The sequence below is a fragment of the Scylla paramamosain genome, chromosome 22 (assembly GCF_035594125.1).
Source record: "Scylla paramamosain isolate STU-SP2022 chromosome 22, ASM3559412v1, whole genome shotgun sequence".
Classification (NCBI taxonomy): domain Eukaryota; kingdom Metazoa; phylum Arthropoda; class Malacostraca; order Decapoda; family Portunidae; genus Scylla; species Scylla paramamosain.
The window spans coordinates 7,329,262-7,356,561 of NC_087172.1; the positions used below are offsets into that span (position 1 = coordinate 7,329,262).

General features: G+C 39.4%; 1 protein-coding gene across 3 annotated transcripts; it reads right to left on the bottom strand.

Annotated features, from left to right (window-relative positions):
- LOC135111504 (protein Son-like) lies at nt 1-26,991 on the bottom strand. Of its 3 annotated transcripts, none has more exons than XM_064024852.1 (8): nt 26,842-26,991; nt 22,507-22,647; nt 10,230-10,329; nt 8,815-8,885; nt 8,401-8,524; nt 5,234-5,302; nt 1,011-1,126; nt 1-609 (listed from the first exon to the last, which is right to left on the bottom strand). In XM_064024852.1, exons 1-8 carry the CDS (start codon nt 26,974-26,976, stop codon nt 481-483), a joined length of 885 nt encoding a protein of 294 aa, XP_063880922.1. In that variant the 5' UTR covers nt 26,977-26,991; the 3' UTR covers nt 1-480. The 3 variants fall into 3 exon arrangements, with proteins under 3 accessions (XP_063880922.1, XP_063880921.1, XP_063880923.1); XM_064024851.1 differs by lacking the exon at nt 26,842-26,991 and adding an exon at nt 24,431-24,475; XM_064024853.1 differs by lacking the exon at nt 26,842-26,991 and adding an exon at nt 23,667-23,726.
- Between the last annotated feature and the right edge of the window lie 309 nt (nt 26,992-27,300).

Genomic DNA, 27,300 nt, shown 5'->3' on the forward strand with positions numbered 1-27,300 from the left:
TCACTCAGCTGTAGTTTAATTACTGCAGCACATACACCAAACATGTAGCAACACTCCGGACTACGAGAGGTGAATGACGACACCCACGGCACAGCAAATCCTCACTTGTATCAGTTTTGTCCTGATGAAGTTTAGCAGTGTGGTCTGGACGTGGGGATGCCTATCCCCAGGTAAAAGGTACATAGTGTGGATGGCTACTCAACAAAAACAACCCTACCTCATAATCTCCATAGAATCTGAAAACTAACTAACAGCCATCCACAAGTTCAAAATTGTTTGCTCCACTCCAGGAGCTGAGACGAAGATGTGAAGGGACCTAATCTGTGCCAAGTCTGGTGCTTTGCTCCTCTCCTCCTCAGTGTAAACCAGAGAGTGGCTTTTGTCAAGTCAGCACACCACGATGTGTGCTTTCTCAAAATACATATGTATCCTACAACACTAAATTATCAATCTGTCAGCAGCACCGACAGTCAGGTGGGGTCACTGTGACGTCTTGGGCCCCTTGTACAGACCAATGGACTCCAGGAAGAGTGCCGCTGCATCAGCTTTGGCCTGCTTTTTACTTGGTGCTGCCGTGGATGGCTGGAATTCCTGCCCATTCACTATGACCTGAAAAATCATGCAAAGTAAACATCAAACACTCAACTTTTCTGCAGAACTCAAAAAGAAAAGACAGCAGTTATATTACCTTCAATAACTACTGGACATCTGAAGATTATTCCAGAACAAGAAAATAAATAAAAATATAAATAAATGCAATTAAACATGAAATAGATTTCCATTAGATATTGGTAACTTAAATATTCTCCTTTTATAAGGTTATAAAAAATTTGGATAAGTTAACATAAATAATCAGCTTCTGTTTTCAGCCTCCACCAAATCATCCTTTTTGACATTTTATAAAAGGGACACATTAATCAATAACTTTTAAAATGTCTATGTTAGTTTATACAATGAGTAACTCATATGGTATGAATTCATATTTGACATTAAAACTGTGAACATCTTACCTTCATCAAGAAATTCTTCTTGTGGTCTGGGCCAGAATTATCCACCACCTCAAATTTGGGAGCAGACCAGCCAAACTTGGTGCACAGCTCAGTCAGCGCCATCACAGGATGCTTGCCTGCAACCATGCACCATAACTTCATTTAGGAGTCTTTCTCAATATGAGTGGAGAAATACATTAGACTATTTATGATCCATCTGACACTTTCTTGGTTAATTTATTTCTTTGATGAATTGAAGGCATGAGACCCAAGCCAAAGAGTGAGTGTGCTGCTGTGGCACATGTAAGTAACTCTACTCTGTGCTCCTCTATCAAAAACACTGTCTGGGCAATACTTGGTATGGATGACACTTACAAATACAATTATTGGTCTATTTTAAGCCAGGAAGAAAAGTACCTGCATGATTGTATTCATGGGAAAAGTAACATCTATACATGTTTCAAAGAATTGCAATTTACCAAATCTACCTACCCAACTATAACTCTATGCATGTACCAGGGTCATATCCTTATAAATAGAAGACTGAAGGCATGGCTTTTTTATATTTGCACAAAAAATCATTCTACACCAGATGACATCACACTGCATGAGGGTCAGTTATGCATCATAATCAAAAATTTATGCATCAGGACCAGAAAGCAAAGCTGGCTTACTGTTCTTACTGTTCCTGTGGTGCAGGAACAGCACCACAGAAGACCCACCTCATCCATGCCTGTGGCCTAACCCTCCAATCAGAGCAGAAGCAGGCACACCTCCTGCTGAGTCCCTCAAGGCCTGGTTTCCATGTATGTCCACAAATGCTCCCCATTCACCTCATCACATGCATCCACATTTCCTTGCTCCAAAGGCATCCCTGCAGCATCTTTTTTTTTTTTTTATTTATTTATTTTTTTTATGTAGTAAGGACACTGGCCAAGGGCAACAAAAATCTAATATAAAAAATGCCCACTGAAATGCCAGTCCCATAAAAGGGTCAAAACAGTGGTCAAAAATTGATGAATAAGTGTCTTGAAACCTCCCTCTTGAAGGAATTCAAGTCATAGGAAAGTAGAAATACAGAAGCAGGCAGGGAGTTCCAGAGTTTACCAGAGAAAGGGATGAATGATTGAGAATACTGGTTAACTCTTGCGTTAGAGAGGTGGACAGAATAGGGGTGAGAGAAAGAAGAAAGTCTTGTGCAGCGAGGCCGCGGAAGGAGAGGAGGCATGCAGTTAGCAAGATCAGAAGAGCAGTTAGCATGAAAATAGCAGTAGAAGACAGCTAGATATGCAACATTGCAGCGGTGAGAGAGAGGCTGAAGACAGTCAGTTAGAGGAGAGGAGTTGATGAGACGAAAAGCTTTTGATTCCACCCTGTCTAGAAGAGCAGTATGAGTGGAACCTTCCTAGACATGTGAAGCATACTCCATACATGGACGGATAAGGCCCTTGTACAGAGTTAGCAGCTGGGGGGTGAGTAAAACTGGCAGAGATGTCTCAGAACGCCTAACTTCATAGAAGCTGTTTTAGCTAGAGATGAGATGTGAAGTTTCCAGTTCAGATTATAAGTAAAGGACAGACTGAGGATGTTCAGTGTAGAAGAGGGGGACAGTTGAGTGTCATTGAAGAAGAGGGGATAGTTGTCTGGAAGGTTGTGTCGAGTTGATAGATGGAGGAATTGAGTTTTTGAGGCATTGAACAATACCAAGTTTGCTCTGCCCCAATCAGAAATTTTAGAAAGATCAGAAGTCAAGTGTTCTGTGGCTTCCCTGCTTGAAATGTTTACCTCCTGAAGGGTTGGACGTCTATGAAAAGACGTGGAAAAGTGCAGGGTGGTATCATCAGCATAGGAGTGGATAGGACAAGAAGTTTGGTTTAGAAGATCATTGATGAATAATAAGAAGAGAGTGGGTGACAGGACAGAACCCTGAGGAACACCACTGTTAATAGATTTAGGAGAAGAACAGTGACCGTCTACCACAGCAGCAATAGAACGGTCAGAAAGGAAACTTGAGATGAAGTTACAGAGAGAAGGATAGAAACCGTAGGAGGGTAGTTTGGAAATCAAAGCTTTGTGCCAGACTCTATCAAAAGCTTTTGATATGTCCAAGGCAACAGCAAAAGTTTCACCAAAATCTCTAAAAGAGGATGACCAAGACTCAGTAAGGAAAGCCAGAAGATCACCAGTTGAGCGGCCTTGACGGAACCCATACTGGCGATCAGATAGAAGGTTGTGAAGTGATAGATGTTTAAGAACCTTCCTGTTGAGGATAGATTTAAAAACTTTAGATAGGCAGGAAATTAAAGCAATAGGACGGTAGTTTGAGGGATTAGAGCGGTCACCCTTTTTAGGAACAGGTTGAATGTAGGCAAACTTCCAGCAAGAAGGAAAGGTAGATGTTAACAGACAGAGCTGAAAGAGGCAAGGTGCAAGCACGGAGGCACAGTTTCAGAGAACAATAGGAGGGACCCCATCAGGACCATAAGCCTTCCGAGGGTTTAGGCCAGTGAGGGCATGGAAAACATCATTGCGAAGAATTTTAATATGTGGCATGAAGTAGTCAGAGGGTGGAGGAGAGGGAGGAACAAGCCCAGAATCATCCAAGGTAGAATTTTTAGCAAAGGTTTGAGCAAAGAGTTCAGCTTTAGAAATAGATGTGATAGCAGTGGTGCCATCTGGTTGAAATAGAGGAGGGGAAGAAGAAGAAGCAAAGTTATTGGAGATATTTTTGGCTAGATGCCAGAAATCACGAGGGGAGTTAGATCTTGAAAGGTTTTGACACTTTCTGTTAATGAAGGAGTTTTTGGCTAGTTGGAGAACAGACTTGGCATGGTTCCGGGCAGAAATATAAAGTGCATGAGATTCTGGTGATGGAAGGCTTAAGTACCTTTTGTGGGCCACCTCTCTATCATGTATAGCACGAGAACAAGCTGTGTTAAACCAAGGTTTAGAAGGTTTAGGACGGGAAAAAGAGTGAGGAATGTACGCCTCCATGCCAGACACTATCACCTCTGTTATGCGCTCAGCACACAAAGACGGGTCTCTGACTCGGAAGCAGTAGTCATTCCAAGGAAAATCAGCAAAATACCTCCTCAGGTCCCCCCAACTAGCAAAGGCAAAACGCCAGAGGCACCTTTGCTTAGGGGGATCCTGAGGAGGGATTGGAGCGATAGGACAAGATAAATATATGAGATTGTGATCGGAGGAGCCCAACGGAGAAGAAAGGGTGACAGCATAAGCAGAAGGATTAGAGGTCAGGAAAAGGTCAAGAATGTTGGGCGTATCTCCAAGACGGTCAGGAATACGAGTAGGGTGTTGCACCAATTGCTCTAGGTCATGGAGGATAGCAAAGTTGTAGGCTAGTTCACCAGGATGGTCAGTGAAGGGAGAGGAAAGCCAAAGCTGGTGGTGAACATTGAAGTCTCCAAGAATGGAGATCTCTGCAAAAGGGAAGAGGGTCAGAATGTGCTCCACTTTGGAAGTTAAGTAGTCAAAGAATTTCTTTGTGAGAGGTATACAGCACAGATAAATTTAGTATGAGAGTGACTCTGTAGTCGTAGCCAGATGGTGGAAAACTCGGAAGATTCAAGAGCGTGGGCACAAGAGCAGGTTAAGTCATTGCGCACATAAACGCAGCATCCAGCTTCGGATCGAAAATGAGGATAGAGAAAGTAGGAGGGAACAGAAAAGGGGCTACTGTCAGTTGCCTCAGACACCTGAGTTTCAGTGAGGAAAAGAAGATGAGGTTTAGAAGAGGAGAGGTGGTGTTCTACAGATTGAAAATTAGATCTTAGACTGCAAATGTTGCAGAAGTTAATGAAGAAAAAGTTGAGGGGGGTGTCAAGACACTTAGGGTCATTGACAGAAAGGCAGTCCGACCTGGGGACATTTATGGTCCCCTCCCCAGATGGGGACTCCGAGGCTGGTGTAGGAGTCGCCATGATGATTTTAAAATTTTTGAGTGAAGGGTGTGTGTGTTATTAGGTGCTTGTAGTTTTGTGTGGAGGAAGAGAGTTGTCTTTAGAGGGCAGGCTGTGACTGCCCCCTTGTGTTGTGAGACACAAAGGGAAACATTCAGTGAAGTCACAGCTGGGTTTAATGATAAGTTCACAGCACCCCCTGAACAGTGCTTTAGAGCTCACTGGGAGTAATTATCTAGTGTTCCCTTTCCTGAAAATCCCTGCCCTTGGAATAATTTTCACCAGCAGGGTCACTAAGTAAATGACCTTATTATTTTAATTTACCTGATAAGTCCTCTACTAGAGATACAGGCTGCTTCTTGGGGAACTGCTCTGGCTGACTGTAGAACAAGCCTGAAGGAAAGAAAAAGTTTTCTCAACTCTCAAGGTGACAGTAATAATGCTCAACATGAATACCATAACTATATTATTCATACATGTTTGAAAAATAAATTTTCACAAAATTATTTGGTGATATACTTATGACTTCCAATAAGCAGAGACAAATAACCATCGCACGACAACTCCATGATAAGAAAAGATATGCAAGTCCAATCAAGGGGCATCCCATCATTATTATCATTTTGCATAAAATGGAATTCTTGCAGACACACACACACACACACACACACACACATGACAAGGCAAATGGGCAAGCCTCTTATGTGTAGCCCCTGTTCACCTAGCAGCAAGTAGGTACGGAATGTAATCCGAGGGGTTGAGACCTTGCTCTCCCAGTGTGTGGTGTGTAAGTGGTCTCAGTCCTATCCAAAGATAAGTCACTATGAGCTCTAAGCTCTTTCCATAGGGTAACGGCTGGCTGGGTGACCAGCAGACAACTGTAGGTGAATCACACACACACACACACACACACACAGACACACACACACACACACACACACACACACACACACACATGAAAAGATGCTGGTAGATGTGCTAAAAGGTCTTGAAAAGATAGTAATGGAAAGTAGTGATATAGTTATTGTTGGTGATTTTAATTGTAAGGAGATAAATTGGGAGACATTAACAACTACAGGAAGTGAAAACTTATGGAGTAATAAACTGTTAAACTGGGAAGTGGAAAACTTAATGACTCAATGGGTTGATTGTGATACCAGATTTAGTGGAAGTGATGAACCATCAAGACTTGATTTAGTGTTTACCAAGGACATGAAAATTATTGAAACTATACACTATGATAGCCCTCTAGGTAAAAATGATCATGTGTTGATGGAATTTATTTTGAAAAATTAAAAATGTAATTATTGATGAAAATTATAAGGTGAAAAGATTTAAATATAGTAAAGCTGACTTTGAAAAATTAAGAAAATATTTTGTTGCCATGGATTGGAAAGATTTTGAAGACACAGAAGATGTTTGGGAAAAATGGGATGAATTTATAAGAATCTATAATTCTGCTGTGGAGAAATTTGTACCTAGAGGAGAAAGATGTAGAAAGGGTAAAGAATAGTTCAATACAAAATGCAAAGAGGCTAGAAATTGTAAGTTAAATGCTTGGAATAAATGGAAGAAGAGGAAAACTGAGAGCAGATGGGAGGAATATATTGATGCTAGAAATAAGTACGTTAAGATGATAAGAATGGAGAGAAGAAACTATGAAAGAGATATAATAGATAAGTGTATAAATGAACCCAAACTGTTCTTTAGACATATTAATGGGAAGATGAAGAAGAAGGAAGGTGTATCAAGATTGAAAGTTGAAGGAAAAATCTACAAGGATACACAGGACATGGCAGAGGTTATGAACAACAGTTGTAGATCGGTATTTACAGTGGAAGGGATAAGTTGATGAGTAATATATTAAGTACAGTCTCAGTCAGTTATGTGGAAATACTTAAGATGATGGAAGAACTTGATGTAAATAAAGCAACTGGCCAGATGGAGTATCAAACTGGATATTGAAGGAATATAGAGAACAACTGGCTGATAAAATTCAGTCTAGTGGTGACATCACTATCACAGGGAAGAGTACCAAAAGATTGGAAGAGCAAATATTACACCAATATTCAAAGGAGGAAATAAGGAAAACCCATTAAATTATAGACCAGCCTCCTTGACTAGTGTTGTAGTAAAAATATGTGAAACAACAATAAAGAAAAGAGGGATGGAACACTTGGAAAAAGATAAAGTTTTGGTAAATTGTCAATTTGGATTTAGGAAGGGAAGATCATGCTCCATGAACTTATTGTCCTTTTATTCAAGGGTAATTGATATTGTGCAGGAGAGAGACAGATGAGTGGTTGGTGTCTACTTAGACTTGAAGAAAGTGTCTGACAAAGTACCACACCGAAGATTGCTATGGAAGATAAAAAAATTATTGAAACACTGGAGGAAGTCTGCTGGAGTGGATGGAGAATTATCTGGATGATAGAGAGATGAGAACAGTAATACAAGACCAGAATTCATCTTGGCTAAAAGTAACTAGTGGTGTCCCACAGGGGTCAGTGTTGGGACTGATAATGTTTGTAATATATGTGAATGACATAAATGAAGAAATAAATAGTTATATGAACTTATTTGCAGGTGATGCTAAGCTGATGAGAAAGGTTGAAAATGTAAATGAATGTATGGTGCTGCAAGATTATTTAAATAAGATAAATAGATGGAGTAAATCTTGGCAAATGGAATTCAATTTAAGTAAATGTAAAGTAATGGAGTTTGTTAAGAGTAAGAAAAGAATACAATATCATTATGAGATGGATGGTGTGAAGTTACAGAAATCAAAAGAGGAAGTGGATTTGGGAGTAAAAGTTACTGAAAATTTGACTCTGGATAGACACATTGATAAAATGACTGGAGAGACAATGAATTTGTTAAAAAGAGTAAGAATGGCATTCTCATATTTAGATGAAGGAATTATAAAAAAGTTGTTGATTTCCATAATAAGACCAAGACTGGAATATGTGGCAGTGGTGTGGTCTCCTCATATAAAGAGTAATATTATAAAATTAGAAAGAGTACAAAGAGCAGTCACTAAGATGGTTCCTGAGTTGAATAAGTTGACCTATGAAGAGAGATTAAGAATGTTGAAAATTCCTACCCTTGAAAATAGGAGAGAGAGAGAGAGAGGGGATTTAATAAACATCTATAGAATGATAAATGGTATGGAAAATGTGGAGAAAGAATGTTTTATAACTTTAGACAGAGTACAAGGGGACACAGTAAGAAGCTGAAGAAAGTTAACTGTAGAAGAGACATCAAAAAGTATAGTTTTCCTCACAGAAGTGTGAACAAATGGAATGAACTCAGGGAAGACGTTGTCAATGCCGTAACTGTCCATGATTTTAAGACCAAACCGGATAGACATAGAGACGGATACTATGAAATTACTCCCCTCCCGTAAACCCCAACTAGGTAAACACACACACACACACACACACACACACACACACACAAGAAGGAATCTTCCCTCAAGCAATCAAGCTCACCATCGGGAACAAGAGGTTCAAGGGTGCCTTCCTTGTTCTTGCCCAGCCCCTCTCCTGGGGACCAGCCCATCTTCTGCAACATCTTGAGTCCAAATCGAGGCCTCGTAGGTACAGGATCCCTTCTCTGTTTTTGATGTAACAATGGAAAGCGAGATGAGTAAACTTATCCAACAACAACAAATGACAGTCTTAGCTCAGTTTTTTCTCCAATAAGGTTGATTCTTATCTCAACAGATGCTGTGTTTTGCTGATGCCAATGAAATACAGCAGTTGTGTTTCATGAAGTGTTAACATGCAAACTTCCTTCAACAAAGGACTTGACAGCTCCAACAATGAAAGAGCCAATACATCAACACTGAAACACTCCACTGTACTGCACCAGCCATCACTGCACTTGTACTGTACATTTCTTACTGGGGTTGTGTCATGGCTCCAGTCTTCGTCTAACTTCAGCTGCAGGTGAGGTGGCGGTGCTTGTGGACCCTCTGCAAAATACATGTATATGCAGGTATATATCAAGCCAGATGAAGAAAACTATGGATACATACATACATATATACATACATATACCAAAGGTGTCTCCCCCAAAAAACAAGGGTAGCCAAGACAAACCATACAACTTTCACATTCACATTCATTCACACCACTCTCTCTCCACCATCCTCACTGAATTCACTGTGTGATTCACTATAGCTATATGTATTTACTTTGATCTTTATTACAGCAAAATACTGGCAGGTATGGCTACTGAACTATTAAAAATCACAGTATATCATCTTAAACCTGAACAAAATAACATAAATTTTATGTAATATCTGTATTGCATATAATATAAACCATTACTCTTCAAAATCTCATCTTGGACTACAAATAATTTCTTTACTACTCAGGAAGTTATTTCACATCAAAAGTAATCAATGTTCTTAACGATACTAAAGACATTGAAGCACACTGGCAGCATGGCTCAAGGATGGTGTGGACAGTGGGGATGGCAGGAATGGTGAAGCATGCACAGATCTGTATGTATGGATGAGAGCAAGGACGGATGGTGTGGGCAGAGGGACAGAGGGAAGGGGAGGGATGGGTTTTTTATGTAATAGGGGCACTGGCTAAAGAAGAGAGAGAGAGAGAGAGAGAGAGAGAGAGAGAGAGAGAGAGAGAGAGAGAGAGAGAGAGAGAGAGAGAGAGAGAGAGAGAGAGAGAGAGAGAGAGAGAGAGAGAGAGAGAGAGAGAGAGAGAGAGAGAGAGAGAGAGAGAGAGAGAGAGAGAGAGAGAGAGAGAGAGAGAGAGAGAGAGAGAGAGAGAGAGAGAGAGAGAGAGAGAGAGAGAGAGAGAGAGAGAGAGAGAGAGAGAGAGAGAGAGAGAGAGAGAGAAATAAGTAAATAAAAATACTGAGAGAGAGAGAGAGAGAGAGAGAGAGAGAGAGAGAGAGAGAGAGAGAGAGAGAGAGAGAGAGAGAGAGAGAGAGAGAGAGAGAGAGAGAGAGAGAGAGAGAGAGAGAGAAATAAGTAAATAAAAATACTGAGAGAGAGAGAGAGAGAGAGAGAGAGAGAGAGAGAGAGAGAGAGAGAGAGAGAGAGAGAGAGAGAGAGAGAGAGAGAGAGAGAGAGAGAGAGAGAGAGAGAGAGAGAGAGAGAGAGAGAGAGAGAGAGAGAGAGAAATAAGTAAATAAAAATACTAATAATCAATTTACTCCATTACTCAGAATAATATGATGAACATACATCCAACCATACAAATACACATATGCACTATAAACATAAACAAAGTGTCATCAATCACACTTAACAAGCAAGAGCAGCAGCAGCAGCAGCAGCAGCAGCACCCACCTATGGCTCGGTGTTCTGTGCCACTAGAGACTGGAAACTGTCTACGAAGCTGTTCATAATTGTCATCATAGTAAGTGTTATATCTGGGCCCCCATCGTTTCTGGAAGAGAATGTAGTACTTATTTATTTTTACATAAGACGGGCACTAGCCTAGGGCAACAAAAAGAAGAGAGAGAGAGAGAGAGGAGAGAGAGAGAGAGAGAGAGAGAGAGAGAGAGAGAGAGAGAGAGAGAGAGAGAGAGAGAGAGAGGAGAGAGAGAGAGAGAGAGAGAGAGGAGAGAGAGAGAGAGGAGAGAGAGAGAGAGAGAGAGAGAGAGAGAGAGAGAGAGAGAGAGAGAGAGAGAGAGAGAGAGAGAGAGAGAGCCCACTGAGGTGCAGAGAGAGAGAGAGAGAGAGAGAGAGAGGAGAGAGAGAGAGAGAGAGAGAGAGAGAGAGAGAGAGAGAGAGAGAGAGAGAGAGACGAGAGAGAGAGAGAGAGAGGAGAGAGAGAGAGAGAGGAGAGAGAGAGAGAGCCCACTGAGGTGCCAGACCCTAAAGAAAGGTCAAAAGGATCATACAAAATTGGAGGATAAATGTCTTGAAACCTCCCTCTTGAAAGAGTTCAAATCATAGGAAGAAGGAAATACAAAACGCAAGCCAGGCATTCCAGAGTTTACCAGAAAAAGAGACGAATGATTGAAAATACTGGTTACCCCTTGCATTAGAGAGGTGGACAGAATAAAGATGAAAGAAAGTAGAATGTCTTGTACAGCGAGACCATGGTGGAAAGGGAGACATGCAATTAGGAAGATCTAAAGAGCAGTTAGCATAAAAGTAACAATAGAAGATAGCAAGAGATGCAACACTGCAGCAAAGAAAGAGGATGAGGACAGTCAGTTAGAGAGAAGAGTTGATGAGACGAGGCATGCTATGAGCGTGAAGGGGGAAGGAAGAAGAAGGATAGTGTATGTAACGCCATTTTATGTGAGAGGCAGTGGCATGCACATGTATATGTATAGCCCTAGTTTACAGCTCTCATTCTTCCCCTGTTGCCACTACCTCAGTGCGTAGCTGCCTAGCCTGCAAAGAGGAAGGAAGTCACACCTCTCACAGCCCAGCCCTTGTATCCCTTCTCTCTAATAATAAGGACCTGTGTTACATTGTGTGTTCTTGCCCTTCCCCCACACTGCAACACTTCAAGAGACAAGACATCCTGCACACAGGGCTCAGTGATTCCAGCACAAAATGCCTCTGATTGCAGCTTTTTAACTACACAACAGACCTGTGGCAGATGCAAGACCTGTACTGTCTTCTGAGAGTAAGTTAACTTGCTAACCAACATATCTGTGCATCCATCCAACTAGTTTCTCCTCAGTACTTTCACACCTCTGCTTCAATACTCCCAGTGCATCCATCTGGCCAGTTTCTCTTCAATACTTCCACACCTCTGCTTTAATATCCCCAGTGCATCCATCCAGCCAGTTTCTCCTCACTACTTCCACACCTCTGCTTCAATACCACCTACACCTGCTGTCTTTCCATTCTTCATATATTCGTTACTTTTATCACTTGCTCTCTTTAGTTTTCTTTCATTTATCCAGCCTTCTGTCACCATCCGTTATTCCCATGCATATCACAATTACCTCAATTAACTAACTCTTCACACTCAGTAAAGTTTTAAGACAGTATTCCATTCATCTTCCTGATATAGCATATCAACATTCTTCCAAAAACATTTTCTTTTTATCTCATTCTCTTATTCCTCAGAGGAAGGAGGCAGTAGGGACCTGTCGAAACGATAATTACTCCCAGTGATGTCTAAAGCACTGGATCAGGGGGTGCTGTGAACTTATCATTAAACCCAGCAGTGATCTCACTGAACGTTTCCCTTCATGTCTCACAACACAAGGGGGCAGTCACAGCCTGCCCTCTAAAAACAACTCTCTTCCTTCACAAAAAACTACAAGCACCTAATTACACACACACCCTTCACTCAAAATTCTAAAATATCATGGCGACTCCTACACCAGCCTCGGAGTCCCCAACTGGGGAGGGAACCACACATGTCGGAATGCTTTTCTGGTATCAACCCTAAGTGACTTGACACCCCCTTCAACTTCTTCTCCATTAACTTCTGCAACATTTGCAGTCTTAGATCTAATTTTCAATCTGTAGAACACCACCTCTCCTCTACTAAACTTCATCTTCTTTTCCTCACTGAAACACAAGTGCCTGAGACAACTGACAGTTTAATTGACAGTTCAACTGACAGTCAAACCTTCCAAACCTTGGTTTAACACAGCCTGTTCTCATGTTACACATGATAGAAAGGTGGCCCGCAAATGGTACTTGAGCCTTCCATCACTAGAATCTCATGCACCTTATATTTCTCCCCAGAATCATGCTAAGTCTTTTCTCCAACTAACCAAAAACTCTTTCATTAATAGAAAGTGTCAAAATCTTTGAAGACCTAACTCCCCTTGTGACTTCTGGCACCTAACCAAAAACATCTCCAATAACTTTCTTCTTCCCTCCTAAAGCTTCTTCTTCTTTCCCTCCTTTATTTCAACCAGATGGCACCACTGCTATCTCATTTATCTCTAAAGCTGAACTCTTTGCTCAAACCTTTGCTAAAAACTCTACCCTGGATGATTAAGGGCTTGTTCCTCCCTCTCAGGGCAAAGTCGATATGGGTAGATATTAAGGAAGGATCGCAGTCAGTAGTACTAGAGGTAGTTTACAGACCACTGACCAGTACAAAGGAAATTAGTACCTCACTGTGGCAGGAAATAAATAGAGCAGGCAGGTACAGTTAGGTATGTGTGGTAGGAGATTTTAATCTTAGTAATATCGACTGGAGTCTAATGGTGGGTAACAAGGAAGCAGAGGAATTTCTTAAAGGTAATTCAGGATAATTTTTTAAAACAGGTAGTCGTAGAACCCACAAGGGGGAATAATATTCTAGATTTAATTCTTACTAACAGGGAGGAAGCAGTCATGCAGGTAGAGGTTGGAGGACAGCTAGGTAACAGTGACCATAGGGGAATTAAGTACAATTTAGAATGGGAAGAAACTTTTAGAAGCAAAAATACTAGTAAAATACCTGACTTTAGGAGAGCAGATTTTGAGGAATTAAAAAAGTATCTCCAAGGAGTGGACTGGCAAGGGATGCAGGGTGAGGTCAGGTCAGGGATGGAGTTCAGAGAGATAAGGCAGGATGAGAGAGGTGAGGTGAGGTGTGATAGTGTAGGACAAGAGGAGGGAAGATGTGTCCGGAAGGGGCGGAGGAAAGAGGAAGGGGGAGATAGGTGTGAGTACATTGGAAAGTCAGGTCATGCTGAAATGAGAGAGGTGAGGTCGAGGCGAGTAGATGAGGGAGTGGAGAGGATGGTAGGGGCCGAGATGAGGGGATTAGGTAAGGTAAATGCAGATGAATTGTATAAATATTTCGTAGATAAAGTTCATTCAGGTCATTTAGCAAATATCCCGTATAGGACAATAAGATCACAAAAAAATTACCCTAAATGGATGACTGCTAGGTTAAAGCATTATATAGGCCATAAGAGAAGTATATATAAGAGATTAAGGGCAAGTGAAGAAGTTTTAAGGTCACAATATAATGAATTAGTTAGAACAGTCAGGAAGTTAATGAGGAAAGCTAAGGGCAATTATGAATTAAAGGTTGCCAGCCAGGCGAAGACGGACCCCAGGGGATTTTATCACGTATACAGAACAAAGAATAAGGATACTATAGGTCCATTAAAGGCAGCAGATGGGGAGCTGGTTAGTTCTGGGGAGGAGATTAGTAAACTTCTGAATAAGTATTTTTTAACTGTCTTCACCCAGGAAAACATGCAGGATATGCGAGATAGTGAACAGGTGTTTAGAGCAGATGAGAATGAGAAGCTGACAGATATTTCCATAACTAGGGAGATAGTGGAACAGGAGATAGATAGGCTAAAAAAGTTCAAGACACCAGGACCAGATGAAATATATCCCAGAGTACTTAAGGAATGCAAAGAGATTATTAGTGAGCCATTAGTTTCTGTCTTTAGGAAATCACTTGAGTCAGGTGAGGTACCAGAAATGTGGAGGCAGGCTAATGTAGTACCCATCTTTAAGAAAGGTGATAAAACTTTAGCGTCTAACTATAGACCTGTCAGCTTAACTTCAGTTGTAGGTAAAATATTAGCGTCTAACTACAGACCTGTCAGCTTAACTTCAGTTGTAGGTAAAATATTAGAGTCAATAATAGTGAGGAACGTTAGGGAACATTTAGACAAACATAACTTGATAAATCAGTCACAGCATGGCTTCACGAAGGGGAAGTCTTGCCTGACAAACTTGTTAAGTTTTTACAGTAAAGTGTACAAGGCAGTAGATAATGGTGATAGTTATGATATCTTATATCCGGACTTTAGCAAAGCATTTGACAAGATACCCCATCAAAGGCTCCAGAGAAAGGTTAGGGCACACGGGATAGATGGGAAGGTGTTAGGCTGGATAGGGTCATGGCTTAGTGACAGGCGACAAAGAGTTGTAATAAACGGCTCGAAATCCGAGTGGGGTCATGTAATTAGTGGGGTGCCACACGGATCAGTATTAGGGCCATTGTTATTTCTAATATATATCAATGACTTGGGTAGTGGAATTAGTAGTGATGTTAGTAAATTTGCAGATGACACAAAGATAGGTAGATTAATTAGGTCAGAATCAGATGCCATCGCCTTGCAGGCAGATTTAGATAGGATGAATGAATGGATGGACAGATGGCAAATGCAATTTAATATCAATAAATGCAAAGTACTTAGCGTAAGTAGAGGAAAGCCACACTAGGTACACATTAAACAATGAAACTCTGGTAGGTACAGGGTACGAGAAAGATTTCGGAGTTATAGTTAGCTCTGAACTCCATCTAGGGAAACAATGCATAGAAGCCAGAAACAGGGCAAATAGGGTACTAGGATTCATTTTTAGGAGTGTTAAAAGTAGAAGACTGGAAGTAATATTAAAGTTATACTTGGCACTGGTCAGACCTCATCTAGACTATGCTGTGCAGTTCTGGTCCCCACATTACAGGAAAGATATAGGTCTATTAGAATCAGTACAGAGGAGAATGACTAAAAGGATACAGGGGATGAAGAGTATTCCTTACGAGACAAGATTGAAGTTGTTAAATTTACATTCTTTAGAAAGATGTAGGTTAAGAGGGGATCTGATGGAAGTATTTAAGTGGTATAAGGGTTATAACAAGGGGGATGTAGGCAAAATTCTTAGGATCAGCAACCAAGGTAGAACAAGAAATAATGGGTTCAAGCTTGAAAAATTTAGGTTTAGGAAGGAGATAGAAAAAAATTGGTTCTCAAATAGAGTGGTAGATGAGTGGAACGGACTCAGTAATCACGTTGTTAGTGCTAGGACACTAGAGAGCTTTAAGAGAAGATTAGACAGGTTTATGGATGGGGATAATAGATGGAAATAGGTAGGTGTGTTTCATACAGGGACTGCCACGTGTAAGCCTGGTCACTTCTTGCAGCTTCCCTTATTTCTTATGTTCTTATGTTCTTATGTTCTCTTCCTCACAATGATGTTTTCCATGCCCTCGCTGGCCTAAACCCTTGGAAGCTTATGGACCTGAAAGGGTCCCTCCTGTTGTTCAACATGACTGTGCCTTTGTGCTTGCACCTTGACTAGTCAAACTCTTTCAACTCTGTCAACATCTACCTTTCCTTCTTGCTGGAAGTTTGCCTACAATCAACCTGTTCCTCAAAAGGGTAACTGTTCTAATCCCTAAAACTACCATCCTATTGCTTTAATTTCCTGCCTATCTAAAGTTTTTTAATCAATCCTCAACAGGAAAATTCTTAAGCATCTATCACTTCACAACTTTCTATCTGATCACCAGTATGGGTTCCGTCAAGGCCACTCTACTGGTGATCTTCTGGCTTTCCTTACTGAGTCTTGGTCATCCTCTTTAAGAGATTTTGGTGAAACTTTTGCTGCTGCCTTAGACATATCAAAAGCTTTTGATAGAGTCAGGCACAAAGTTTTGATTTCCAAACTACCTTCATACGGTTTCTATCCTCTCTGTAACTTCATCTCAAGCTTCCTTTCTGACTATTCTATTGCTGCTGAGGTAGACGGTCACTGTTCTTCTCCTAAATCTATAAACAGTGATGTTACTCACAGTTCTGTCCTGTCATCCCCTCTCTTCCTATTATTCATCAATGATCTTCTAAACCAACCTTCTTGTCCTATCCACTCCTATGCTGATGAAACCACCCTGCACTTTTCCACATCTTTTCATAACTTCCTACCCTTCAGGAAGTAAACAGTTCAAGCAGGGAAGCCACAGAATGCCTGACTTATGATCTCTCTAAAATTTTTTATTGGGCAGAGCAAACGTAGTATTGTTCAATGTTTAAAAACTCAATTCCTCCAACTATCAACTCGACACAATCTTCCAGACAACTATCCCCTCTTCTTCAATGACACTCAGATGTCTCCCTCTTCTACACTGAACATCCTCAGTCTGTCCTTTACTTATAATCTGAACTTGGAAACTTCACATCTCATCTCCAGCTAAAACAGCTTCTATGAACTTAAGCATTCTGAGACGTCTCTGCCAGTTTTTCCCACCCTTCCAGCTGCTAATTCTGTACAGAGGCCTTATCTGTCCATGTGTGGAATATGCTTCACATGTCTAGGGGAGTTCCACTCATACCACTCCTCTAGATACGGTGGTATCAAAAGCTTTTCATCTCATCAACTCCTCTCCTCTAACTGACTGTCTTCAGCCTCTTTCTCATCGTGGCAATGTTGCATCTCTAGCTATCTTCTACCACTATTTTCATGCTAACTGCTCTTCTGATCTTGCTAACTGCATGCCTCCCCTCCTCCTGCAGCCTCACTGCACAAGACTTTCTTTTTTCTCTCACCCCTATTCTGTCCATCTCTCTGATGCAAGAGTTAACCAGTATTCTCAATCATTCATCCCTTTCTCTGGTAAACTCTGGAATTCCCTGCCTGCTTCTGTATTTCCACCTTCCTATGACTTGAACTCCTTCAAGATGGAGGTTTTCAAAACACTTATCCTTCAATTTTTGACAACTGCTTTGGACCCTATTCAGGGACCAGCACCTTAGTGGACCTTTTTATTTTGATTGGGTTTTTGTTGCCCTTGGCTGGTGTCCTTCCTCCATAATAAAAATAAATAAATAAATAATAATAATAATAAAAAAATTTTAAAAAATCTTTCTCTGAACCTTAACATCTTTTCATTACCTATCATCTTTCATACATTTTTTACCTGCATCCTGAGTTACAAGGCAGCTCAATGGTGGGCTGGTTGCCTCACTCATCTAATGACCAAGAAATCCCGAGATGAATGAAGAAAAATTGTGTGATTTTTCTTTCACATTACAACATCTGTTCATCTGGCAGCAGCGAGGCACAGGACACAAGCTGAGGAGTTGTAACAAACCAGTCCTACTGACTTGTGTGTGTGTGTGTGTGTGTGTGTGTGTGTGTGTGTGTGTGTGTGTGTGTGTGTGTGTGTGTGTGTGTGTGTGTGTGTGTGTGTGTGTGTATTTACCTAGCTATGTGTATTTACCTGAGCTATGCTTGTGTAGTCCCATCTCCATATCTACACTTGTGCAGTTTTTTCTTAAGTTGTGCACACTCACTGCCAATACTACATCCTCACTTAGCTTGTTCCAAAGTTCTATATTTCTCTGCAGGAAACTATGTTTCTTTGTTATTCAAGCATCTCCCTTTTCTTAGTTTTTTGCTGTGGCCTTGTGTATATCTGGTATTTTCTACTTCTCTTAGCAGCAGTTTCTCATTATCAACTTCTTCCACTCTATTCCACAATTTACAAATTGGTATTAAGTCTCCCCTTTCTCTTCTTTGTTCCAATGTTGGCAGGTTCATTTCCTTTAACCTGTCTTCATATGCCAATTCTTCCAGTTCTGGAAACATCTTCATTGCTATTCTTTGTATCCTTTCTAGTTTTTCACATGTTTCTCCTTGTGGGAAGACCACACTGATTCACCATATTCCATCCTTGGTCTAATCATGGTGGTAACTATCTTTCTCATCATACATTTATCCATGTAGTGGAATGCTGTTCCAATATTTCTCACCATTTTGTATGTATCTCTGTATATCTTTTCTACATGTTTCTCTGACTATTGACTATCCTGTACTACCACTCCCAGATCATTCTTTTCTTGTACTTTTATTATTTCTTCATTTCCCATTTTGTATATCCATTTTGGTCTCTTTTCACTTTTTCCCATTTCCATTACATGACATTTTTTCACATTAAATTCCATCTTCCATTTCTTACTCCAGTCCCAGATTTTATTCAAGTCCTCTTGTAGAATTTCACAGTCTTTGTTGTTTCTTATATGCCTTTGTAATTTTGCACCATCTCCAAACAAACTCATGAAACTCTTTACTTCTTCAGGCACATCATTTATATAGACCAAGAAAAGTATTGGTGCCAGCACTGATCCTTGTGGCATTCCATTATCTACTTTTCTCCATTTTCATTTTACATCTTTCTTCTCATTTCTCTTCCCTCTAAGTAACTTTCCATCCAGTTTTTTTTTATTTTTCCATTTAATCTTCCTATATTCTCTAGCTTTCATAGTAGCCTGTTGTGGGGAACTTTGTTTTTTTAGATCTAAATACACACAGTCTACCCATTCATCCCTCTCCTGTGTTACAGCAGTCACTTGAATAAAAGCTCATCAAATTTGTTACACGTGGTCACTTTTGTCTAAAGACTTACTGTTTTTCTGTTATTATATCATGTTTTTCTAGAAATTTTGTCCACTGCTTCTTTGTCACTTTTTCACAGATCTTACATACCTGCTATGCTGGTCATTGATAGTGGTTCTTCTTTCTTTCCACTTTTATAAACTGGCATTATGTCTGCTCTCTTCCATTCCTTAGGCACTCTTTCAGTTGATATTGAGCACTTTACTGTCATGTACTGGCTCAATTAATTGTTTCCTGCACTCTTTTAAAATGAAATCTGATACTCCATCTGATTCTGTTGCTTTTCTTTCTTCTAGTTACTCCATCATTTTATAAACTTCTTTGATTACTGTAATTTGCCACATTTGCTTTTTTTGTCTTCTCATCTTGTGGTTCTTTAAATTCTGATTCTTCTGTGAAAACTTGTTGAAACTTTTTATTTAGCAATTCATTCATGTGTCTTGGGTCTTTGTATGTTTCATTTCCATCCCTCAACCTTTCTAGTTTTTCTTTTAGTTGATTTTTTCCATTTATGAATTTGTAGAACAGTTTTGGTTTGTCCTTGCACTTTTCAACTAAATCCTTTTCATAGCCTTCCTCTTCCTCATTTTCACATATCAATTTCTTATTATCTTATTTTTTTTTTTCATTTTCTTTTCATTCTTGTCCATGCTGTCTTTTTTTTTTTTGCACTTGCACATCTTGCATTGAACTACACCTGTTTTCCTTTTCTTTAAATTTGTATAGTGAGACATTTATTAACTTTTGCCTCATATAGTTTCACAAAAATGTCATAGTTATCTTGCGCAAAATTTGCTCTTTTCAGCTTTTCCCAGTCCATTTCTTTATAAAGTTTCTTGAGATCATTTATATTCACTTTTCCAGTTTCTCCAATTTCCTTTTTATGATTTATTCTCTCCACTGACATCAATATCAGTCTCTGTTTCTATCATTACATGGTCACTTTTTTCCCATGGGGCACATTTATCTTAATTCTTTTGTTAGGTCCATACCCTTTGTTAGTATTAGGTCTAGTCTTGCTGGTCATCTCCCCTGAACCTTGTATTTTCAGTCACCCATTGCATCACTGTGTTTTCCATACTCGGCTTCAGAAATCTTTCTCTCCATGCAGTCTCATTTCCATCTGCTTCAAGCATTTCCTAATTTACTTCTTTGCCATTGAAGTCACCAACCAATAATACTCTTTTATTAGTTTTGATTAATTTACTCAAACACTGAATGGTACCTTATATCATTTTCTCATATTTTTTCTTACTCCCAAGAATTTTTGGATGGTACATACCTTGTTATTACCAACAGTATTTCTCCGTTATTGACTTCCAAGTTAACACTCACTTTTTCTGTTTTTCCTTCCCCATATTCCACTATTTTTGTCTTCACCTCTCTTCTTGTCATTATCATTACACCTCTGCCTCCTTTACCAATCCTGTCTCTTCTCCATGTATTGTAGTTAATGTTAATGACTGTCTGGTTTTCTTCTTTTAGCTTTGTTTCCATTAAACACACTACCTTCTGGTTTCTTCTTTGAAATAGTTTTGTAACTCCAGTTTTCTGTGTACAAATCCATCTATGTTGGTATAAATCACATTCAGTCCTTCATTTTTACTATTTTTGTCATTTTATTTTAATTGATTTATTTTCCTTTATGTACCATTTCTTCACTCTGTCTCCTAAAATTCTTCAAATAAATTTATTTTTTCTTCTGTTCTTGATTCATTTTTCTCTTTAGCAGAGTCATACATTCCTTTCAATTTTTTCCACTCTTCTTCATTTCTGTTCTTCCTAATGTGTATATCTTTGCAATCTTTTACTTCTATTAGTTTAGATGTTCTGTCTAGTATCTCTTCTGCTGCTTGTTGTGATTTTAGTCTTATTTCCACACGTCTTGTTTTACCTTCCAGATAAGGTCCCGGTCTAATAACTTCTTTCACTTCTTCCTCAAACTTAGTGTCATCATCATTTATTTTCTTTAGCAAGTCCTTCACTGTTTTTGTTTTTCTTCATCTCTTTTCAATTTGTATGTTATATTTTTCTCCTTTGTGTGTAATAATAATAATAATAATAATAAACGGTTTATTATTTAGGCAGTTAACAAACTGAAAATGTACATAGGGAGTGGGGAAAAACTTAACATTAATCCTAGAGGTAAGTCTAATCTAGGAGGGAAATACTATTGATTGATGGCTCGCACCATGGTGGGAATCGCACTGAGTCTGTACCGGTCAGTGCGCAGCGCCTTCAGGGGCGTTATCTTGTTGTGGTGTCTGGTGGCACGGACCAGGCGAGGCGCGTCAGGCGGCAGCATGTTTCTGAGACGTGGATGATGCAGTAGTCCCCTTCCAAACTTCTCCAGAGCCTCTCAGTGCCTGGTGGATATTCTGGACAGACTCAAGGTGGTCAGGGCTTCTTCGTAGGTGGTGTATGCAGGGCCAAGGATGACCCTGCACGCCCTTTTCTGCACACTCTCTAGCTGTAGCTGTTGTGTGTGTGTGTGTGTGTGTGTGTGTGTGTGTGTGTGTGTGTGTGTGTGTGTGTGTGTGTGTATTTACCTAGTTGCGTTTTACAGGAAAAGAGCTATGCTCGTGCTCTCCTGTCTCCATATCTATAAGCATCCAGCTTAACTTTAAATTCATTAATATTTTTTGCTTGTACCACTGTTTCATCTATTTGGAAAACCATATTTCTTGACATCTCTTCTACTTGCTGTTTTCTTCAATTTCACTCCATGTCCTCTTGTAGCTCTTGAGTCCCACACAAGTAAGTCTTCTTTGTCAACTTGATCCTTACCCTTTAAAGCTCTGTATATAGCAATCAGGTCTCCTCTTTCTCTTCTCTCTTGTAATGATGGAAGCTTCAATCTCCTTAATCTTTCTTCATAGGTTAAATCTCTCAAACTTGGTACCAATTTGGTTGCAGCTCTTTGGATCCTTTCTATTTTCCTTATTACCTTTTTATTATGGGGTGACCAAACAATTGTGGCATATTCCAGTTTTGGTCAAATCACATATTCCATCAACTTTTTCATCATCTCTTCATCCATGTAAGCAAATGCCCCTTTCATCTTTCTTAGTAACTCATAGGTTTCCCCAACTATTTTGTTTACATGTTTTTCTGGTGATAAGTTATCACTAATTGTAATTCCTAAGTCTTTTTCTTCTTTGGTTTTCTTAATTTCCACTTCTCCCATGGTGTAGGAACTTGCCAATCTTCTTTTGCTTTTTTCCTAATTCCATCACCTTGCATTTCTTTGCATTGAATTCCATTTCCCATTTCTTACTCCATTTATACATCTTATTTAAATCTTTCTGTAATATTTCACAATCCATATTGTTTTCCACTCTTTTTAATAATTTTGCATCATCTGTGTGTGTGTGTGTGTAAGAACATGTGTCAATGTGCATGTGCTTCCTCTAAAGCTACAAATAATCCATAGAAATGGTCTACAGACAAGGTTAGAAGATAATGATACAATATAATTTATGTATATGTAATAAATGAAAATCGAACTTACTTTTCCATTCATCATTAATGTATCAGTATAGGAGTTGGTGGCAGTAGCAGCAGCCTCACAGCATTCCTCCACCCCTGCACCTCTCAGTTCATGCTCCCTGGTGTGGATGGGTGGCTGTTGCTGAACACTGTCCTGCCACACCTGTGGACACACACCTCACTCACATACATGCTAGAAACAACTGGTTTCCCTGACCTTTCAGTGCCTCCTGGGCAGTACAAATAGTTAACTGATTTCTCACGGGTATTTTTTGCCACAGATGATGTACAATCATTGTTATATTATCACTAGACTTATACAACTCTAGTATATGCAAATGTGTTTTAAATGAATCTGTGAACATTTCCATTAGTAGTCATCATTATTATTATTATTATTATTATTATTATTATTATTATTATCATTATTATTATTATTATTATTATTATTATTATTATTATTTATTTATTTATTTTTTATTTTATTTTTTATTTTTTTGTCTCAATCTCAAGCCAAAACTATGTGATCAACGAAAATCAAAACTATACCAAACCTAATCTAAATGCAACTTTTAACACTAATTTTGTCTAAAACCTTTGGCTCTTCTTTAGGGACTGACATGCATATTTTGTTGCCCTTGTCCAGTGTCCCTCTTACATAAAAAAAAATGAATAAATAAATAAAAATAACCTCACAACTGTGCAGAGCAACTCAGGCCTGGTAGCTTTATAACACTGTGGGGCCTCTAGCCACACAGCATCCCTCCAGTCCCTGCTACACTCTGGGTGCTCAGCATGGCATATTATTATGAAAAAAATTGTAAATATCTCAGAATTAATTATTTCTGACAGAAAAGTTATTAACACAGTATGTTTGTTTGTTTGTTTTTTTAATATTAACCATTTTTTGTGGATAAAAAAAAAAAAGAGCAAAAAGGAGATTGGAGTGTGTATATACAGTTAACATTTATCCAGTTTACTACAGCCACTTAACATTTCTAGGCTGGTATGCCCTTGGATGAAAACACTAATGTTATTTCAATATCGTCTTTTTTCACCTTTGAGGTTATCTTTTTGAGAGTGGTGTAATGAGCAAGCTTTTTCTTTTTTTCTTTTTAACCCACTTGTATGCCCTTCACAAGACTCCCCTGAGTAGAGGGATGACAGCCAGCCCGGCCTCACCTGTCCTATTAACAGAAGGCAATACACAGGTGCCTGCCAACTCATTTTAAAATACTGTGGCCTTTTTTTTTTTTTTTCAAATCAGGATCTACACAAAAAAAAAAAAATAGCAGTGAAATTAAGGAAGTGAATTAATCTAAACCTAACCTAACCTACTGCAATCAGACCTAACCTAACCTAACTTAACTTAACACAACCTAACCTATCCTAACTTAACTGGACCCTTGGATGAAAACGCTAATGTTATTTCAGTGCCATCCCAGGGCTCCTTCGTAAGTACACAGGTGTGTTGACGCTGCCCCACCTGTCCTGGTAATGAGACACTGCACAAATATTTCCTCTCTTTCTCTTTCTGCAAACGTGTCTCTCTCCCTGAACAGGTACTTCCCTCGCTCTCCCTCTCTTAAGCCCTACACAGATGCCTCCCTCCCTTTCCTTACACAGGTCCTCCCTCCCTCTCCCACCTTAACACAGGTGCCTCGCTTCCTCTCCCGCCCAACACAGGCGCCTTCCTCCCTATTCCGCCCAACACAGGTCTCTCTCTCTACATAGGCACCTAATTCCCTCTCCCGCTACCATCCCACAGTCACAAGTGCCGTTCCCACTCTCTTTAACTAACCTCTGCCCAGTTGCAACTCGTCACGCCTCAGCACGCCACACCTACACACTCCCGCCCCCCGTGCCATACTCACAGCTACGTGCCATAAGTCGTACGGTGCCGTGCCCGTAAGTGTTTACCTGTGTAATGCTTCCCAAATGTTTACCTTCTGACACAGAAAACTGGCCCTGCTCATCCCAACCCTGGCCTGTTTTAGGGGGGACTTAGGGAAGTGTATAGAAGAAAAAAGGCAAATAAATAAACAAACAAACAAATAAATAAATAAATAAATAAATAAATAAATATAAAACACCAGTGTCTTTTCCTTGTATATAATATTGAAAACTGTGGTTGGTCCCCTCCCTACCCCAGCCTGCTTCATGGGAGACTTAAGGAAAACTGTAGATAATGAAAAATAATAAATAAATTAATAATAAATATATAAACAAATGGTTCTTATTCGTTAATTTGATGTAAACACATATTTACTATCCCATTATATAAAAACAACATACGAACATAAGAAAACAAGGAAAGCTGCAAGGAGCCATCAGACACGTGGCAGTCCCTGTACGAAACATACCTAAACCTGTTTACACCTATCATATCCTCATCCATAAATGTGTTTATCTTTTAAAAACTCCACAATGAATCAACACTAACACCCTGATTGCTGTATTTATTATACACCCTATCTCATTGTCTGACGCACCTCCTGGGGCTCCACTTTTTTTTTTACTATACATATATTAATAAGTAGGCTTTAACTTTTACTGCTTTTAGCGTTCACTGTAAGTAGTTCAACTTGGCATTTGTTTAAGTACATATTATGACTGATTATTGTTGTGTCTGTATTCAGTGCTGACCACTTCTTGCCAAAAGCGGGGTCATATGAATTCATGATACAATAACATTGTGTTTTTGTTGTTACCAAATAAGGACCAGCACGTCCTAGGCCTGAAAAGTGTGCTATGTGCCTTAAACAATAACAGATAATAACAATACAAAAAACAGCCTACAACCATGTGCAACTACTTAACACAATAATCAGTTGCAAGTGAAAGCTTTTTTTTTTTTTTTTTTTTTTTTTTTTTTTATGAAAGGATGGAGGTACCTGACCCACGCATGGTGGGACCGTATTTTGAATAACTTGTGTCGCACTTCCACCACTTTAAAAAAATCTCAAGTTGAAATCAACTGGGTTTTTATTTTATTATTATTATTATTATTATTATTATTATTATTATTATTATTATTTATCTATTTATTTTATTATTTTTTTTTTTTACGATTTTAGTGACATTAACGGTATTTCTATATTATTAACATTAGGAAAAACATTATTGAGAACCCGGCTTATTATCTATAGGGCCTTTGAAAATTGTCGTGGAGACAGCAGTGTTTCTGAATATGGACGTTGAATTCTTACATAAGCAAATCTGCGTCTAGCATCGCAGTAACAATGTAAAATTAATGATTTAAAAGTGGCCTCCCGTTTTGGGAAAGTCAGCAGAAGTGAATGAACGGGGACGAGTTATGGAATTAATAATTATTCCCCAACGCTATCACCTCAGCACGACGAAGGTTTATTAACGAAACACGAATACGCTAATGAATTGATAATTACTTGAATAAATAAGTAAATAAACAAATAAATAAATAAGTAAATAAAAGTACCATCAATCTTTTTGTTTCATAATGTTGAAATACCATAAGTTTTTGTCCGAGGGTAAGTAATGGGTGAGGCTTAAATTAATTCACTTCATTAATTTCGCGCCTCTGCTGATCCATTATTAATCACGTGTAGATCACGATTAAAAAATGTTGGATGAACTAAAGGCTGCACTCGCCATATAAACCACACAGACAAAGAAGGATGCAGAAAGTAAAGCGAGTGCCAAAGATATTCTGCTTCTTTTTAATTTTTTTTAGTAACTTTTGGTAAACTAAAAATCTTTGAAATCTTGTTATTTTCAGCAACAGCTATTGACCATTCCTCCTTGGATGATACTATTTTTATCTCTAAATTTGCCCTCATTGCTGTGAAGATGCGAGACTGACAGATATACAGACAGACATGTTATAGAGTATTCCCAGTGATATATACATAATTTTCTTAACATCATCTCCCAAGCTGATGGTGTAGTGTGGCTGATGCTCTATGGTGTATTTTCTTTCCTATATCAATTATAGGAAGACTCTCTGGAACTCTGTAGAACTGTTCCTCACTTCCTGCTGTTATGACAAGTGGTTTCCAACAATGTACTTACAGAGAAAACACACACGTTGCCTCCTTTAATATGTGGCGAAAAAATGAAGATAGACCAGTGCCAGACAAGACTGCTACCAGCCTACACTATCTCAGAGAATGAAAATGGGGAAAGGGTGATATAAAGAGCTTGGCATCCAACAATCAGATAGTTTCCAAAGGAAGCAAAGGAGCAACCAAGTCATTTTTAACAAGATATTGCATGTGGCATCTGGAACTACATTACCCTGAACCAAATTAATGGACTACAGAACCAACACATTGCTCTTCAGCCTCCACTTGCACAACAGGTGCATGAATAAGTTCACCTCTGACACTTGAGCTGTTGGTGTGCATGGGCCACAGTATGGCAGGCTGGGTTGTGGGTGGTACACTCCCCCAGCCAGGACCTGCAGTAAGAAGGGCCACACACTCATGGCTAGGGACATGAGCCACTCAAACATGGAGGTTCCTGTAATCTGAAAAAAAAATCATGAGAGAACAATTAAAAATTTCACAACTCTTAGTTCAGTACATTGGCTTGTTACAAATTATTTGCTTGAAGCACAGTAATTATGTCTGATTTTCTTAACAATGACTCGGGAACTTTTTACTATGGGAGTTTAACCATAAAATTGAGCTAGACCAAAGTGCAACTAAACAACTCTGCTTCTGAAGCATCAAGGAGTCACACTTAGGCCCATCCAAACAAGTTGCAGTTCATATCAAGCACTTTGGGCCAGTGTGTTTTTGCCAATCATGTTCATCAGAGGAAGACTCGAGTTTGG

Excerpts from the sequence above, each read along its gene's own strand:
- LOC135111504 (XM_064024852.1), bottom strand. The coding sequence starts at position 26,976 with ATGTTTGAGTGGCTCATGTCCCTAGCCATGAGTGTGTGGCCCTTCTTA. Across the intron at positions 8,525-8,814 it reads GGAGCCATGACACAACCCCA|AGAAGGGATCCTGTACCTAC; the intron begins GTAAGAAATGTA and ends CATCAAAAACAG. Across the intron at positions 610-1,010 it reads AGAAGAATTTCTTGATGAAG|GTCATAGTGAATGGGCAGGA; the intron begins GTAAGATGTTCA and ends ATGATTTTTCAG.